This window comes from Lagopus muta, chromosome 5, assembly GCF_023343835.1.
Source record: "Lagopus muta isolate bLagMut1 chromosome 5, bLagMut1 primary, whole genome shotgun sequence".
NCBI classification, from domain to species: Eukaryota; Metazoa; Chordata; class Aves; order Galliformes; family Phasianidae; genus Lagopus; species Lagopus muta.
This window is the reverse complement of record NC_064437.1, coordinates 58449864-58469070: the sequence shown is the minus strand read 5'-3', so window position 1 is coordinate 58469070 and position 19207 is coordinate 58449864. Positions and strand designations below refer to the sequence as shown.

Below are 19207 nucleotides of genomic sequence, written 5' to 3'. Positions count from 1 at the left end.
TGCCCGCCCCGGCGCGGCCTGCAGGGGCCGCCACCCCCGACTCGCGGCCCCTGCTCCGCCCCGCTCTGCCCTGCCCGCCGGCCTCGGCGCTACCGCTGCCCCGCTGGGATTGCCGTGCGGTTGGGCCGCCTCGGGGCCTGCCGGGGTTGGGCTCTCCTCTCGCTGTCCACCTGGTGTGTGGCAAATGTTTCTTGGTCTGTGCCCCTCGCCACAGGGAGCGGCCTGGCTAGCCGTCCCAGCTGCGTTTCAGTGTTCCTTGGGTGGGTCGGAGTCTGAAGCTGATGTCTCTGTGCAGCAGTGCTATCTTCAGGGTGACAGGATGGGTTGGGCAGAGGCCTGGGTCTCTGCGATCTGGGGAATTGCCATGTACGTAATGTGAGAGAGCTCATGGCAGTGCATCTCACCTGTTGCACTGCTCTTTATTTCCCCAGAAGATGGATAGTATGCGTCTTCCTCCCTTTGAAGAAGACCAGGTGGGCTTTACTTCACCTCCAAGCCAGATACCTCAGAGAAAAAGCTCACCCTCCCCATTGGTTCATGCTGTGGGAAATGCAGAGATAAGGGAGCTGGACAGAGGTTACAGGGGCAGCAGGTGGGCAGTGCCATGTTGGGTGGCACTTGGTTGGATGTTAGGAAAAATTTCTTCTCATGAAGAGTGGTGAGGCATTGAAACAGGCCAGAGACTGCGTAGGAAGGTGGGGCAGTCACCGTATCTGGAGATTTTCAAGAAATGTAGAGTTGTGGCACTGAGTGATGGCATTTAGTGGGCACCGTGGTGATGAGTTGATGATTGGACTTGTTGATCTTAGTGTTTCTTTCCAGCCTTTATGATTCCTTGATTCTGGGTTTTAGGAACACCTGCTATTTATGGGGTGTTGTTTAGGCACTGAGCAAATGGAAGGAGGCAAACCAGACTGATCTGGCATTGTGTGAACAGAATGAAATGTTGGGAAAGTGACGTAGCTAGTACCTGTAATTCCAAACAGGGAAAAACTGTCTTATTAATTGTTGGAGATTGATGAGCACCAACTTTGTCATATCTTAGGAGTAAGCACAGGGAGATGAATCAAAACTACCTCCCTGTGAAGAAAGGCTGAGGGAGTTAGGCTTGTTCAAGTTGGAGAAGAGAAGGCTCTGGAGAGACTTCATTGCAGCCTTGCAAAGGGAGATTGGCTTTCTACATGGTCTGGTAGTGGTAGGACAAGGGGGAGCGGCTTTAAAGTAAAAATTTTCTGAAGTACACATAAGTATTTCTCACTGCTGGGAATATTGGACAAATACTGGCAGACCAATGTTTCTGTACTAATGCAAATCATTGGAGAATTAATGGAAAAATTACTTCAGCAATATCGGTGTAGAAGAGCACAGCTGAGGTTACATTCTGTTTGGATACTAATTGTCATTGGAGGTGATTCAACTGGGGATGAATGAACAGGTTACCAATGCCATGTTGTATGCAAAAACTTCACCTTCTCATGCCTGATGTTGTTTCCACTCAAATAAATACAAGTGCAAATACTTATTTTGATATTCTCAGGAGTAGGGCTCTGCCGTTTTTGCTTTTAGGTGGCAGAAACATTGTGGTACTGTTTTATTTGAATGTCAGTAAAGACACAATTTGAAAGTGAGGCTGTTTTAATTGATGGAGCTTCTGGGAACTAACTTTTCTCTCTTTTGCAAATTAATGAAACTGTCAAGATTAAATCAATTTAAGTGGACTGAGGCAGTGAGATAATGTGCTAGTCTTTCTATCTGGAAATCTCTGTGCTATTTAGTTTGATGGCACCTGGCCAATCTCTAATGGGTATATTTGTCTGCATTACAAAAGAACTTTCTACAGTCTGGACTTTTTCTTCAGTGAGGTCCAGGACTTGGAGGAAGGTAAAGTTTTCTACCCCAAGTGAAAATATGCTGGTAGAGCTTTGTAGAATTCCTGTTTGTACTCTGCACAGGAATTTACATTTATAATTGTATGGGAACTGTTGAGTCATGGCCTGAACCACTGATTGAAGATCTGGGGAAAGGACATGGTCAGCCCTGGGAGCAGAGGTGAAGGCAATTCAGCTGTGTGACCAGAAGGGGTGAAGCCAGGCTACACGAATCTTAGATTTCATTTAAGAGCTGACTGCCACTGGGGAAGGATATCTTCCTGCTAATCTCTCCTTGGTGAAGCTTTCCCCTGTGAACCTAGAATCTTCTGGTACGGATGAGCAATCTTCTTCCCTTGTCTCATAGCATCTATTTTTCCAGTCCTTTTGTTATCACACCTTTGTTGTAACACCTTCCCCATCATATTGATCTGTCCAATTGCTACAGTAATAACCAGAGCGACATCTATGTTTTCAGTGACTACTTTGATGAAATGAAGAATGAAATGTGTGTGGTTCTGTATGACCTCTCCTTTTGGGGAAAAAGACATTTAAATTATCTCTGTACCCTTCTGATTCTGGGCTTTATGTGTTGGATACCAAACAGCATACGCTGTGATTAAAGTCCAGACTGTTTTTACTGAGTTTAAAAAGTTTCTCTTATATTTCTGTTCCACACCTTCACATCTGTTTTTTTTTTTCTGTACAGACATTCATTTGGCCTCTGCTGGGCTATAAACTTCCTAGTCTTACTAATTTACCAGTCACATTTGCAGGTCTTTTTATGTCATCACTTGTTGTGGGTGTCAAAGACAGAATATTGGAAAGGACAGGCAAATATTCATGCCCAGTGGAGTATTTCATATGTTTGTGGTTCAGTTACACTGTTTATGCAATACAGCTGTGATGCATGAAGGGCTGTAAAGGAGACCGCAAGGAGTTTTGTCTGTTAAATGAGACATGTATGTGTTCCAGACACACCATGTTTTGCTTGCAAAACCTTCTATTCCATTTCAACCTGATAATCTGACCTTTCCCCTATAAGTGATTACATATGGATGTTTTGCCATGTGGTGTCTGCTAGCAGTAGCACGTAATAAATTACTGAAACCAGATAAAATACTCTCAAATCGATGAGTTGGGGCTTAGCTAATTTCACTGAAACATGCAGGTTGACAAGACCATGAGTTTACTTGTTCTTGTGGAACTGGAAGCTGGAACAAAGAGATAAAGGGCAAAATTCTGGGTTTGCGCTGTATTGCAGATGTAATGACTGCATGAGTCCAAAATAAATATTCCAATAAAACTGGAATTTGCCCCAAAATACTGGAAAAGTAATGGAGTTGCACTATGCTGGCTCTCTCAGTCATTTCTCTGTCTACTTGCAGGAAGGAAAGTCAAGCAAGAAGAATCTATATGTGTTTTGGGGGAGAATTTAGGTGCTTAGTCTTGACCCTGCTAAGAGACTTCTTAGTAGTTTTTAAATCAGCTCTGACTACGTTTGTTTTCTAATGCATAATAAGATTTCATTGTTACTTATATCTTTGGATTTAGGGCTATAATCTGTTAATCTCTGAAATGTCATGAAGATAATCTCTTTAATCATATGCAAAATGCTGATCTCAATAGTCAATATAAGCTATGCAAAACAGTTCAAGCACTGTGCTACTGTGCAAGTTTAGTAGCTTTCAACAGATCCTTCTTTTACATCAGTCTGTTATTAAGGGTACACTTTGACTGAATTATCCATTCCAATGTATTTGTCCCAAGGTAGAACTGAAATCATTTATGCAGTTTGATATCAAATGTTGGCAATGTAAAATATTTTAATTTTGAAGCAACTAAAATATTTGTTAAGTAAGATACTTGGTAGTGGATTCATAATTAATTTTAAATTATTACTGATAGCACAGTTACCTAGAAAGACAAAAAATATTCGTGTCACAAAATTCTCCATATATGAAGTTACATGACAAAAGTCCCGCAGTGCTCACCAGTATTTGGTGACAGGCAGAGAAAGGGCTGTGTTTTTGTCTTGGGTGTTGGTAGGAAGCTGTTCCCAATAGCTGGGGGCACGGCTGACCTGGTTTCATCTGCATTGCATGCTTGTGTTAAATGCACAACAGGAAGAATCAGAGAGAATCTTTTAACATCCTTCTTGGAGGAAGATAAACAACCCTATATATCTCGTTTAGAATGAATTAATATTACGAAGAAGTAATGTTAGTTCTGGGCTTAATTGGTTTTACTTGGCTTGTAAAAGCATTGGTTGTTGCACATGACAGCCCATCATCTTAGCTGTTCACTTGTCCAGTTTGGTTCTCAGATGATGTTGTTTGAAGCTACTGAACGAGTCTGAGTTCTCAGACAGACTTATCCCTGCAGCCATCCCATCCCACATGATTTTTGCATCTTTGCAACAAGTACAGTGAATTTAGGGAGAGGCTTGAGTTAAAAGACACGTAGTTCCTTCTCGGGAACTCCAGCTGAGTTCTTACAAGAGTTCCTGAGTTACTCACTGGAATGACCATCACCACTGGTACGTCACAGTACATCCCCACTGCTTTACTTTATTTGTAGGTGAAGATGGATGGAGTCACCTGAACACTTTCAGATAGAATTGTATGCTCAAAATCTATACTGTGAGCCAAACTGCTTCCAGAAATGGCACGTACGTCTTGATCCTTTGTAATCTGTTCTGAGTTATTAGCCCTGTAGGAATGAGCATCTGCACTTGGCCTTGAGGGAACTGAGCTGGAGGCACCACTCACAGAAAACAAAGAGAATGAAGTCTATAGCAGACCCAATGCCACTCAGAAATGTTTTGGTTGCTCATCACTATTCCTCTGCCTCAGGCTCTTTAGGACTGGTTTGACACTGCGTCCTCACGTAGTGAAATGCTGAAGTAAGCAGACGTGCGTCTGTAATATGCCTGATATAAAGGAACCTGTTTCTGATTAGATCCTTGAGCAGTGCTGAAGTGCTCGGTTCCTGCCTGGCAGCTCATGTATCAAAGCAAGTATCTCCATCCATTTAGTTTCTTGGGCTCTGTATTTGGGAGTTGTTATTTGGGTCCCCTGGGATTTTCCAGGTGCTGTCACACTGAGCTGAAATTCATACCCGGAGCACTTACCTGCCGCAATCAGACATGTGCAGCCTGCATTTCCTTCTGCCTCTCCAGCAGTAACAGCCGGCAACAGAAAGCCAGTCGCTGTACTGCTGGTGCAGCACACAAATACTGTGTTCAGACAGAAATCTCAGCATAATTCCATTTCTTTGAGCTGTTGCAGAACAATTCCTCCCGCTGCTAGATCACTGCCTGCAGAGGGCAGCATGATCCAGTGTTTTACTCCAGTGTTCAAGTGGAGAATTCACTCATCTGCTCACATCTCTGTCCATCAGCGTCGCTTGGCATGGAATAAACAACTGAATATTGTGGAGAATCTGCGTCAACACTAACCACAAAAAGTGGGCAACCCCCCCCCCCCCCCCCAGCTGAAAACTCAGCTAGACTGAGATGTATCTCACGTGTAAAACAAATTTGTTTATTGGCAATGGATAAGAGAAATAAAATATCCAGAATACATGCACCTGAATATACTGGACAATACTAGCAGAAGAAAATTGTTTTTATTTTATTCCAGATTTCTTCAGGAGGATTCTGAAATTTGTTTAAGCCGTTGTTAACGTGAATATGAGGTTGTGCCTTTTGTGCCTTTGGCTGACTGCCTTTGTGTTCTTTCCCAGGCATGTCCTGAGTTTCTATGAAACTCTACATCCAGATGCAGGTGTGTGCTTTAACTGCAGAAATGATTGGTGCCAGGATTGAGGCTGTAGCATAACAAGGGATAAGGCATTCAGTTCCTGAAGAAGAGCCAGTACTTTGTGTCTCTCAAATCAAATTGCATCCAACAGCTGCTTAAGAAATGATCTTGATATGTGCTGAAGGGAGTCCTGTCCTCTTCTATACTTCTCAGCCAGAGAGCCCTGTGATATGGTGATCAGAGTAGAAAATAAATACAAAGAAAATAGCATTTTTGGAATGAAGAGAGCGTGAGCAATGTCTGGATTCCAGGGGTACAGGAAGAAACCTGAGCATCCCTCATGGACAAATGTCAAGTAATCACCAATATGCTTTAACACTGATGAAGATAATTAAATTCTTTGGGCCCAGACTTCTACTGCATAAGCCTGGCAGTGCACAGCACAACGTATACACTTCTCAGAGTGTGGCTCACTGACATCACAGCTATCAATCACTGAATTTTTTCTGATTATTCCTACAACTTTTTCCAACTATCAGAGTGCTGAGAGATTTTAATTCTGGTTTCTTCATAATAGTCTTTGATATCCTTGCAGTTATTCGTGAACACTGTGCACTTTGGCCATGACAATTGGTCACAATTTACATTGATGTAAAGATGGTCTGTGTAAAAACACTTCCACGTTTAATCAACTCTGATTGCATAATTTCATCATGTTCGACACAGCAAAGTATCTGGGGCAAAGGGCAAAGCAGGACACACGCTGAGATAACACTTTTTCTTGACACGCATTTTAAACCTCTTATTTATAGTTGACAACAAAGGCAGTTTATCTTCTCAAGACATACACTGAATACCAGATTAGAAGAAAAAAAAATGATTTACGTGTCAAGGTCACAGCTGTTACTCACAGTGCATCCTTGATATGTGATCCTGTGAGAACCTGATAAAACCCAAATAAGTTTCTGACTCAGCGCTTTGGTGGGACCTTCCCAGTAAGGATGCACATATAGGGGTGGTACTGAAGTTCATCTGCAGTAAATAATAGCCAACTCATAGCTGATCTTTCCAAACCTCATTCTTAGAAATGAATTTGCCATTTTGGCCCTAATGCCTTAAGTTCCCAGAGGTAATTTAGCTTTTTTGTCTAGACCCAGTTTACTTAATGGATCGAAGAACAGAATCCATGTAGAGGCTAAGTGACAGCAAGGTATGTTGCACAGAGAACACAGTCCAGTATTTAGAGTACTTCTCTGGAAAGATGCACATTCTGTTCTTTACTCTTACATAATTTTCTCTGTGACCTTAGACAACACACTTAGCTCTTCAAGGGCATGTAAGCATCTGAAAATACCAATGGGGAATTTGAAAGCATCTATTGGTTGGTAAAGTACTAGAATCTGTTTAGGCATCTCTAAAAAATCCCAAGGTGCCTGGCTGCACGTCTTGAAGCTCAGAAAGATTTCAAAAGCATTAATGTTAGTATTGTTGGTTTTTGGTTTTTTTGTCACTGTCTAACTTGAGTTAGAAGCTGAAGTTGCCTGTAGAGTCAGTGGGAAAATGTAGGAGTAGAATCTTGCTTTTCGGTTGACTAATTCAGAAGCCTCAGGTAAATGCCTGCAATAAAACAGTGTCGATCACTGCTTCTTAATGGACTTCTAAAGTAAGCAGGAGGTGGCTCATGCAACTGAACAGCTCACCAGCTTGCTGCTCAAAAGGATCAGCTCTCTTCCCTCTCTAATGGTCCTGTTCTTCCTCCTTCCTTGCTGGCTGTGCAGTTCTGCACTCACCATCTGCCAGTTAGTGTTTATCTAAGCCTTAGGTGCTTTTTGTGGTTGGTTTTTTTTTATCCTTCTGTATCCTTATCTGGCAGAACACTAACTAGCACAAGAAAGTGAGCTGGTTAATGAACTAAGGTGGTTCCTTAAGGAGCAGACCAGTGCTGGTGCAGTGAGGGAGTGGGAGCACATGAGCTGGAGTGAGCAGGGGAAATGGCAGTGCACGGGAGGTGACTGCACCTCGATTGGCTTGTCCAGCTTGTTTGACTCAGCATCTTTTATCTAAGTATTTGAGGTCTTCATCTGTAAAACGGTAATAATGGTGTCTGTCTTGCTCTTTGTACCACCCTCTGCTTTCTCTTCAGCTCCCTCCCACCTTCCCTTAATACTGGCATAACAGGAGACAGCAGTCACAGCTGATTCAGCTGCACACATGCAGATTGCATGGCTGGTACTTGCAGCTAATGAAGACATAGCCTCCAGTACTGGTAACTGCTGAGTTCCCACTGCAGCTTTTCTTAATTTTAGTCTCTCTTTGTAAGTGCTAATTGCTACAAAACTTGTATGGATGTAGAACTGTTCCTGAATTCCACTTTCTAATCAGTTTTAATTGAAATTCTTAATACCCAAATCTGGAAGTGCTTGAAGGGGATTTGCAGGACAGACAGAAAAGAAATAAAATTTCATCCTCGGTTCCTTAGGAAACCAAACTAAAAAGCTAATTTTAATAAATGGGTTCTGTATCTGATGTTGATTTCCCTGATCAACGTGTCTGTTAACTTCTCAGCTTTGGAAACTTGACACAGTAACTGGAATGGATTCTTTGTGTTCTATAGAAAACCAAGTCACAAATACCTTTCCCCTTTCTCCTTCCTAGCAGTATAAAGAAAGGAAATTCTTCATTACAAAGCTAATTTCTGCATGTTCCTGAGCTTTTCTTGTAAACCATCTACTAAGTATCCCACTGGAGAACCCCTGATAGTGCTACTCAGAGACTCACTGAAGGAAGTGCATAGGAAATTACTCCATTAAAAATACAAAATGCTGTCATGTGACATTGAACGAGGAGAACCTTGGCTCTTTTGGTACAAGTAAGAAAACCTGAGTGTTTGCAAGTGGAAAACATTACTCATTTCAGAAAAGAAGATGAAAGGGAACCTTTTTTGAATGGATGTCAGGTTATCGACTAAAGATAATGCTACAGGAGCTGGAAAGGATTCGGAAAACATTGGGCAAGAGAACAGAATGACAGAACGAGTATGGTTGAACCAAGGTGTGGGAAACACTGGGGTAATCCGTGGCAGATAGATCTGCATGTGACTAAAAGTCACTGGTGCAGATGAGCACGAAGGCAGTATCAGAGAGGCAGATGTAGTGATCCATTTTTTGTGCATACATCCCGTGATGAGGAGGGATGGGTGTTACCCATTACATACCCAAGCTGCTGTCATGCTTTTTTACACACAGGTGCTGCCAGCCTGTCGGCATGGTGGGGAAAGTGAGCAGCACTTTGAAAGTGCAGTGGGGCAGTGTACAGTATGGCTGCTATTGGCATCCATCTCTGCTCTGTGGGCACAGATGCAAGCTTTGCCACCTCTTGGATAACAAGATTTTGGTAGCTTTTTTTTTTTCTGACAGAAAGATAGTGTGGGCTTCTTGCTGGTATGAAGATGCATTGTGCACAGTGCAGCAGGGAGGAGGAGAGCGGCTCAGTGTCTCCTGCCATGCAGTGTAGGTCCTCACTGAGCACCACACTTGGTGCTTTCTCTTGGTTTCTAGTTGGCCATTCCAAAATTGATGTGTCTGCTCTAATGCTTGAATTTCAGTGTACCGATGTGGCCTTCTCACCTGTAATTCCTGTTGAACCAGCTTGTTTGTTTGCTTACCCCACGCCACCACCCGATGAACTGGTGGCATGGAGGTTGGTTTCCTTCCAGTGCGGTTGGGAGCGCTGGTGCTGACGGCGATGCTGTGCCGGGGAGGTGCACGCTGGGCGCTGCCGGCTGCAGGTTGGCTGTATTGAGGTACTGCAGGAAGAGGAGCGCTCTTTGCTGCATCGTAATGACAAGGCTGTTGCAGAGAAGCTTGCTATCGTTCGTATGTTTATGTACTATTTACAGACAGATGTGTAAATACATCCTATTTATTTACATGCAAGCGTGTAAATAGATACTATTAACTTACAGCCCGTTTACACGCAGTTCCCGTGCTGTTCAGTGGGCGAATTCCCAGCTGAGCCCCTGCTCCTATCGCCTCGTTTGTACCTCCTGGCAGCGGCAGGCTTTTCAGAAACAGCGGCGCGAGGAGCTCCGGCCGCGCTCCGTCTCCGTCGCTCCCGCAGCCGGTGCGCGCCCCGCCCGCCCGGCAAGCCGGGGCTCCCGTGCCCCCAGCGCGGTCCCGCCCCGCCGCAGCTGCCGCCGCTCGCGGCCCCGCACCGCGCCGAAGCGACGCCCCCGGCGCCGCCCCGCACCGCGGCGGTCAGGCAGGGAGGGAACGAGCGAGCGAGGCGGCCCCGCCCGGCCCAGCGCTTCGGCGCCCCCGCATAGACCGCCGCGGCGCGGAGGGCGCAGGGCGGTGCGGGCCGCCCGAACCATGTCCGCCAGAGGTGGGTGCGGGGGGTTGACCTTGCCGCCGCGCCGAGGCCTCGGGGAGCGGGGCGAGGAGGGAGGGCTGCGAGCTGAGGGCCGGGCCCCGCCGCACCTGTGCGGGGAGCGGGGAGGACGGGGAACGTGGGGCGGTCGGGGCGCGGCGGTTCTGCGCTGTCGGGGCGCTGGGCAGCGCGGCTCCCGTGTCACCCGTAGAACGGCACCGGCTTGGGGCGTGGCGGCTCGCCCCGCTGTTGCCGCGTCCTCCTGGAGATGAACGGTGTGAAGTTGTGTGCGGATCGGGTGTCGTTGTAATAACGGCCTCAGCTCGGGTGGCCTTTGTGGCTTCCGCGCGTGTGTTTCGGCTGTGTGTGCGGTGGGAACGGCTGCAGAGCCTCCGTGGTCCCAAACTTGAGGTTGAGCAGAGGCTGCTCCTTTTCAGGTTTAATTATGGTTTATGGCAATTAAAGAACCGGAGGTGTAAAGTTAAACATAACAAAAAAGATATATATGTAAGCATTGGTGGTTTTTTTCCTGAAAAAAAAAAAATCACAAAAATGACAGTTCAAACCACTCCTCAGTTATCTCTGCATTGAAAAAAGACTGTGAACAATACATATTGCAAACGAACAAGTTCCTGGATACAGGGATACGCCCTGCTTGTCCGCCCCATATTTCTCTGCGTCCTGATGTACTCAGCACTGCTCACATGGATCTTCTCTTCCATTTGCTTGGATCGTTCTTGGTGGCCAAACGAGCTCCCTGCACATGGAAGGCACTGTGTGGCTGCTGCAAGGCTGTCAGCACTTTGTGGCTGGAAGGACCATCGTCCTACAGCATCACACCCATTTTGGGTATAAATAATAAATGGTGTTAGGTCGCTGTAATTCTTTATGGCACAGTAGGTTTCTTGTTCTAAGAAGAAATGGACTGCATTGGTCTCCAAAGAGTCCATTTCTAGAAGAGCGCTAATTATATGAGCATCAGTGCTGTGCTAAGGATGCATTAGTACTTGTGGGGAAGATCCTGCTGTCAGCAGGGCTTTATGATGTGCGTGAGGTGTGCTGTCCTCAAAGGGCTGCCTGGAGCTGAGGAAGCAGTGGAAGTACCTGGTGATTGCTGCTATGCAGAAGGCTCTCCCAAACTGAGAAACCAGGGAACATTCCCACTGGCCGTATTCCTGTTTTTTCCTCTCACTGTGCCCTTTTCCTATTGCATCTGCACAGCACGCAAAGTGCTTGATGTCTGCCTGCTTCTGCTGGAGAGCTGCCTGGAGATGCGGGGGGGGGGGGGGTTCTTTCACAGCCTTTCCCATGCCATCTCATTCTTTTCAGAGTAATTAATTGGACAGAGACTTCACAGGACTTTAGGGAGGCAGCCAGTAAGATTCATAAAAGAGATTAAGATTTTAATTTATATTGATATCCGCTTTTCAATTTTAGCAAATGAACTGAGCTGAAGAAGCAGCATAATCTGTGTGAGTTAACGGTGGACTTACTTGGTTCTGACCAAAGGCTCTTTGTGAATAAGGCAGCATAGAACATCTTTATTGTTAGCTGCTCTAAACACTACTGCTGCTAAAGGTTTAGGTCTGAGTTCACTTTTACACACTTATGTGGTATAATAGGGTCTCAATAAGGGTACTCATGAGCATGGAGCTATGTAGGAAATACGTCTGTGTGGGATCAGGGCTTTGTTTGAATGTTGAGTTGGGACTCTTCTTGATGGCAGATTAGCTCATGCATACGGAGTCTCATTAAAACCTGTACCAGTAGGTCTGCATGTTCAGCAAATCTGATTATTAATATTTTGTATAATCATCATTATTCTGAATGCTTCAGATTTGAAGTTGTCTACTTGTTGGTTTATACAGGCATAACAAGAATAGCAAAAGAGTTAAACGTTTTCCTGTGACATTTTTATTGCTGTACCACAGAAGATACTCAAGGCACACTAAAATCAATCTCATCAGTGTTCAATCTTTCTTTATTCAACTCTTTTGCTCCAGGAGGCAGCATGGTCTAGTGAACTGACTGCAACAGAGGACAGGAGAAACTCCTGAAACCCAGCAGAACCTCTGCACTTTGGGACCACCCCTTTTAACTGTTCTGCTCTAGTTTCTTATTGTTATTTATTTAATATTGTTATTTAGCACATGGTAAATTGTAGTTTTAATACAGAAAGTACAGATAATAATACAAACCAATTTAATATTGCTGGAAATGGAGCTTCAGTTAAAGTTTTATGCTTCCCTGCTGGGAGCTGACTGTCAGAGGGGTTGCTGTGAGCACTCACCCGTGCTTTAGGGTGAATTGGATCTGAACTGATCCTTTATTTTCTGCTAGTCTTCATACACTGTGTTGTTGATGTCCTTCTCACCTGTCCCTCACCTCTCTCTGTTACAAAAATGTAAGACCTCCAACCTTCCTTTGCAGCTTTGCTTCTAGTACGGTTCTGGCTGATGGTCTGACCAATACCAGGTGAAGTAGCATAGATGAATACTCCCAAAAGCTTGAACAAATAATCAACTTGGAAATCTAATGATGGATCTGGGAGCTGAAATGAACTTTGAAAATCCCTTTTCACATTGCTGTCAAGTTGGAGTCCTTCCCAGGTCGCTCTCGTGACCTGCTCTGTGGCCTGTTGGGATCAGGGGAGCTGACGTCAGTCATGCTTTTCAATTGTGCAGTTTGCAAAGGCCTTCATATTGTACTTTCACTGTTATTAAGTAGTTGCTATTAGGTTTCATACATGACTGAATTCGGGTGTTGGAGTAAGCCGTGTAGGTTGTTGCTTACCTAAGGGCATGTTTGTAAAGAGCTGTAAATTTGCTGGATGAAAGACATTTTTCTAAAGCCAAGTATAACTGTGACCTACTTATGCATGTTATCTCAAACTGCTTCAGAACTGTCAAAACTGCTTGTTATCATGAAGGTCTGAGTTAATGGAAAAATGGCTATTTTAAACTTTCCTAATCCTCATTTATGCTAGAGCAAACAAGCAGAAGTAGTACTGTTGGGTGGTCTTCGCTAAGTTTTTTTTAGTCTAAACATTGAAAGAATGAACTGTATTTATTCCAGTAGGCAACTCCAGGAACAACTGGAAGCACATAAAATACGAGGTTTATCAGCAGCAGCGTCTTTCTTTGTGCTATAGCAAAATCAGTAAGTTTTGACAGAAGCCACAGTTAGATAAATATTATTGCTGTCTGATATTAACAGGTTGTGCTGTGCCATTCTGATATGTGGGTGTGGGATTTGTAGAGAAGGTAATTACATTTCTTTTTGTCTACTCAACAGTCAACGCAGTAGGATTTTTTTTTAGCATAAGAGTTTATTTTATACTACAATCTTTGTCTTTTCAGATTTGATTTTTGTAACAAATATAGATCAAACACAAATAAATCACCAACCCACTGGTGTAGGGATACTTTGTGCTCATTATACACGTGAGACAACTGAAATGATGTCTTCCTTTGCACAAAGCCAGGGTCAGAAGGGGAATTACTGCTTTCTGGTCCTGCTCTCAGAGTACTCTGGGGCTACAAAGATGATGAAGGTCTAGAGAGGAAGATGTGTGAGGAATGGCTGAGGTCCCTTGGCATAAGAGAGCTGGATGCTGAGGGGAGGCCTCACGGCAGCCCACAGGCAGCCAAGGGGCAGCACTGAGCTCTGCTCTCTGGGGCAGCAACATGGCTCAAGGGAATGGCATGGAGCTGTGTCAGGGGAGGAGCAGGTTGGTGTTAGGGATGCAGTCTGCACCAGAGTGTGCTGGGCTGCCCAGGGCAGCAGACACGGCACCAAACTGCCTGACATCAAGAAGCATTTGGGAAGCAGTCTCAGGCATATTATCTGATTTTTGGGTGGTCCTGTGGGAATCCAGAATAGGACATGATGATCTTCATGGGTCCCTTCCAACTCAGGATATTCTGTTGCTCTATGATTCGATACTCATTGTGGCTACCCGAGATGACAGTGCATTCCTATGAGAAGGCAACCTACTTCACCTCATTATTTTGCTCAGATAACTTCTTTCCTCATGCCCTGTGTGGATCACTTGATGGATCTGTCACAGAGGTGTGAACAGATTTTGCAGTGAGAAATTTACGTAGTAATCTTGAGCTCCTATATAATCCACCAGTAACTTCAATTTTTCTTTCCTCAGTCCTCTGATCCCCCTCAGACAGCTGTAGCTGTGGCTGCTGGCAGTGATGCTTTGGGTTGAGGTCTCTGCTGACCGGGTTAAAAACGAGCTACTGTCTGCTGCAGCCCAGTGATTTGTTGTGGTCTGTGATTAGCACAGTAATATCAAAGGGAACCAGCCTTTCAAAAGGTGCAATGTCAGCTCCGTCCTGTTTGAAATCTGGTGCTGTGCTTTTCTGCTTGTTGTCAGAGGTGGTACTTTCAGTCTGAGAGACCTGGAGAGTGGGGCAGTGAAAACTGGCTGGGCATTCCCATTATTTTAAAAGCTGAGTTCAGCAGTTAGTTGCTGTGGCATCACACCCTGCCAGACCTAGTGATTTCCAGAGTTTTCCTTGGTGTGAGGCTCCCTGGGCTGCAGGAGCGTGTTCTTGGCAGGGCTGAGCACTGCAGTACCCAGGCAGCAGTGGAGCCCTGCCTGGAGGAGCTGTGCTTTGCACAGCACAGAGCTGGCGCTGATGGCTTTTCTGTCCCCAGCATTCATTCTCAATTTCTTTTGTCCTGATTTTGTACTGTTGTTTAATCCTCTCTGTACTTGCTGTTTATTTCCCCAACACATATGACAACTTAATTATTATTATTTTTTTCTTTAGTTACTAATTTAAAGGTTTGAACCTCAATCTAATGGTTTAAATAACTCAGCATCAGTTCCTGGATTACCCCTGCAAGCTGTATTTGTGTATATGCCAGAATCGCTGTCCACAGCCTAAACTTTAGCACTGGTAGAGCTTCTGTTTCAATAAGGAAGAAGAATGGTTTTATGAGGTTTTATGAGGTATCTGACTTAAAGAACAGCATTTGTTTTAAGTTTTGCCACTTCTCCTTTTCCCCCTCAACAAAAATTAGTCTGTGCTGTTTAACTTTTGAGATTAATGGAAATTAATCCTGAATGCATAGAAAAATTTACATGGACTAATGGCAACAACAAAAGGAAACTGGGACAATGAGGCAGAATCTATTTTAGATGTGCAGCTTTGAAAGGAATTGCACAGAAGGAAAATGAACATCGGCTTATGGATGGGGAAGCCAGAAAATTGCTTTCAATGAAAAACAGCAGAACCTCATGTGTTCTGCAGTCTTTGAAACCAATCTTTTGGGGATTTATTTTTTTTTAATAGATTTGAACTAAGTATCTTGAATTATTTTTAATGTAATCTGTAAGTAATTGAAAATGAAACCACACGTGGGTAGTTCATGTGCCTGGTGTGGTATTTCCTCGTTCTGCAGTATAAAGGCAGAAACAGGCAGTGTAAAGCAGATGTTGTTCTGTAGGTTCCAAGACCGCTAAGTGGCCTCCAATGTCTGTATTTTTGTTATTATTAGATACTATTCAGGCTATGGTGTATTTACAAGTAAGTGGTCTCAGTTGAAACTTCAGTCTCATCTTTTCAATCCTTAGCCTTATTGGGGCATATTTTCAGAAAGGATTTCAGTTTTAGAAAATCCAACCCAAGTAACAGTTTTAGTCCTGTAAACATTGCTGAGCCTTACATTCTGCATGTTCACCAGTCCCAGGTGTAATGTAAGGAAATCCTTAATGTGTAACCAAGGTGGGACCAGGGAGGCCTCGGTAACGTACAGTATAGAGGAGGAGTCCCACGTTCTCTCGTTCCCATTGGTAAGCAAGAATCAGTGCTTTAGTGAGCTGGTTTGTTTCATGGAAATCCCAGCATGTAGCCACGTCCGTAGAGCTCTGCTGCTGCTCGTGTACCCACTTTTGAGTTAAAATCCATGATGGCAGTCGAGCTTTAGTGACCGTGAGCTGCCTACCGAGCTTGAGCTCCATGCTGTGCTGATTCTGTGCTGCTGTGGGCAGCTCGTGGTAATCCCATCTAACTCGGGTGTGCTGGTGGCCATAGTGTGATCGTACAGCCTTGGAACTTCTGCCTCTTGGCTGAGAAAGATTTTATGTGCTTCACATTTGTTGAGAAAGATGAATGTGTTCACAATCACAGAATGGCCCGGGTTGGAAGGGACCTCAAGGATCGTGAATCTCCAACCCCCCTGCCATAGGCAGGGCCACCAACTTCCACATTTAATACTAGGCCAGGCTGCCCAGGGCCCCAGTGTCCATGCAAGCTCTGCATTTTAAAGTACAAGGAGTGTGATTGTCATTGTAAACAAGACTGATGTTTAAAAAAGCATGATGAGCCCAAGTGCTCTGTGGCTTCAGAGATGAGCCCTTGGTTCTCCAAGGGTGCACAGGGGGCTTTTTTCTGCCTATGGTACAGCTTCAGTGCCTACTCACAGGTGAGCTGGTCGGCACTGTGGCAGTCTGCCTCTCTGAAGCTCTTCAGGCAGCGCTCAGTTCCTTTTGAAGTACTCTGGAAAATGCTGCTCGTCCTTCACCAACTCTGTGTCTTTTTCCAGATTGGTGTCTTTTTCTCCTTTGTACACATAAACAGTATCTTGGTAACTTACTGGCACAGTGCTTAGAAGTGATACTTCTGGAAGTATGTCAGAGAAATGAGTGGCCTTATCCCAATGGACTTTCAGAGAAGATGAGAACAAGTTTTGGTTGACGTCTTTCTTCTGTCTCTGGAACTGCACAAGCAGGTTATGTGTTGTCATACTTTATTCCAAAGTGCCAAACTGAAGCAGTTTCTGCAACTTCTTTTTTTAATTCTTGTCACTCTTTGCTATATCTGGGGCCTTAACAGTCATTTTTAATGTGCTCTCATCTTAACTGCTGTTTCCTCCAGTGTAAGTATTGTGTGAATAAGGACTGTGGGATTTCAATCAGTGAAAGGATTCTGCTCTAATGACTGTTATTATAAAGCTGATATTGTTTCTACTGCATCAGGCTTGTGTGAAGCGGCTTTGATCAACAGAGAAATCAGAAAAATTGCTTTTCATATTACAGTTTCCTTTTAACTAGTGATGAAAGCTTTCAGTTTATTTTTGGCACCAGAAATTCTGGGAGGCAACCAGGTTAGATAAGAAGTGAAACTGAGTGAGCAGTAAAGGAACATAGATAAGATAGCATAACACAGCCCTGGAAAAGATGTTTCAGCTCTGTGTCTACCTACACATTCAGGAGATAAAAAGTACTGGCTTACTGAGGTGACCTGGGTTTAAGGTTCTGTTAATCTACATTTTTGGAAGAGCTGCTCGCAATAAATACCTTGTAAGGTGAATGAACTTCATAGAATTAGGGTGTAAAAGAGATGGCTTTGCTGTTTCCATGAAGGTGCAGGAACATGGCTGTGGCTGTGGCTACGGTCAGTAATTAAGGCAGAAATCACTGTTTTCCTCAGAATGAAAAACGAATAAAAACCTTTTTGTCAGTGAAAGCACGCCTGCGTGAAGCACAAATCTAAACACCAACAATTTCACATTTAAAATAAGGTTTAGCGTCAAAGGGACTTGCAATATTTCCTATGAAGAAATATTTGATGATTATTAATGAAAGTCATCATAACAAAAGTGTACTGATTTCTTTGCTGAGGATTTCCTTTGTTCCAGCCTGAAGATGCGTGCAGGTTTGAGCAGGCTGTGTTGAGCTGCAGGTGAGTGTCTGTGTCCCACAGCAGGAAACCTGTGGATGTCTTCAGGGGTTTGGAACAGGCAGAGCTGTAAAACCTATTGGCTTTCACTGAAATTGTTCTCAGTTTTATTTTGTAATCTTAGTTTCGCCTGTGCTTTCCAATATTCTCTTCATATGAATGCAGACACACGGGATAGGATTTCAAGTTTTTATGGTCTTTTGCTGCTGTTGTCGTAATTTCAATTTTCTGTTGTCATAATAAACCAGTAAAACAATTAAATGGTAATCAAGCGATCCATTAACAACCTGTGGCACGTGTGAAAACAATGGAATTCCTTGCAGGAAGACAATATTGTTATATAATAATGTGGTTATCCAAAACTGTTTATTATACTTTATGAGCTGGAGATAATCCTGCAATGCTGGACTTTGATCTTAGGCAAGAATAATAAAACTTTGATCATCTTTAAATTGACAGCTGCTATAAAAAGCCTGTGTCTTATTTCTCTTTTAGTAACACTGGCTAAATCCAGAGTAACTGATAAAAGAATGTGATGGTTGCAGCTTAGGGATTCTTTCTGACTTGACCTGAAGTAATCTCTGTCCAGAAATGTCTGTAAATACTTTTTCCATTTTCTGTTGCCAGATGTTTTGATATTTGAGATGAATGGCAAAAACATTTTGTGTACTTAGATGTACAATGCACATTTGCTAGAGCGTTTCAGAGAAAGAGGCTCTGGTTAACTGATCGTTTTCATACAGGATATAAGATTTACAGTAAAATTCTGAATATTATTATTCATACTTCAATATGTTCGAAAACTAGATGTGGGGGATTTGGTGACTTTTTGCCACAGAAGCATTCTCCTCTTGTTTTCTGGTGCCAGCTTTAGGAGGCAGTGGAAGCTCTCCTTTCTGCAAGGCAAGGGGACCCAGCAGACCAGTGCTATAACATGCACTTTATTCTCTGCACATTGTTGCCACTCTGTATTTATGAAAAGCAAAAAGACTCCGCCTCAAGGGGGATTTCTAATTCTCCCATCTTGCTATTTATGTTGCTCGTGAAGTATTTTTAGCACAGGTTGTTGGTTGTGATGCCAAAGGGAACGGCTGGTGCAGATGAATTCTGTGGGCAGGCAGCTGCAAGTAAGGAGCTGCAGGAAGGGGGAACCCCAGCAATGTGCCACAGGTGGATCATGTGTGATTGGGCACAGGTACATGCCAAAGGCTCTGGAGCCCACAGAGAGAGCCACCAGAGGAGCTTCAACCCCCTAAGCTCCCTGCAGCCATTTGGGAGAGGGGAGGATGGTAATCAGTGTTCCAGTCCCCACAATTCCTGTTTCTGATTGATTGTCTGGAGTTACATATAACGGGTTTACACGATGTTCAGTTTCTCTAACTGAACACTTCCACCATAAGTACAGGCCTAGTGAGATGTGTATCTTGCTTTTGCAGATTATGACTCAGTTTTCTCAGGAAGAGAGTCTGAGCCTTGACGTGCCCTCATTGCATTGGCTTCTTGTGCT

General features: G+C 44.0%; 1 protein-coding gene across 1 annotated transcript in view; it reads left to right on the top strand.

Annotated features, from left to right (window-relative positions):
* Positions 1–9869: 9869 nt before the first annotated feature.
* Positions 9870–19207, top strand: part of ABLIM1 (actin binding LIM protein 1) — a 174656-nt gene continuing 165318 nt past the window's right edge. The window contains exon 1 of the mRNA XM_048947026.1: positions 9870–10015. Within this exon, the coding sequence (XP_048802983.1) occupies positions 10003–10015 (13 nt within the window). The 5' untranslated portion in view covers positions 9870–10002. The remainder of the gene's footprint in view (positions 10016–19207) is intronic.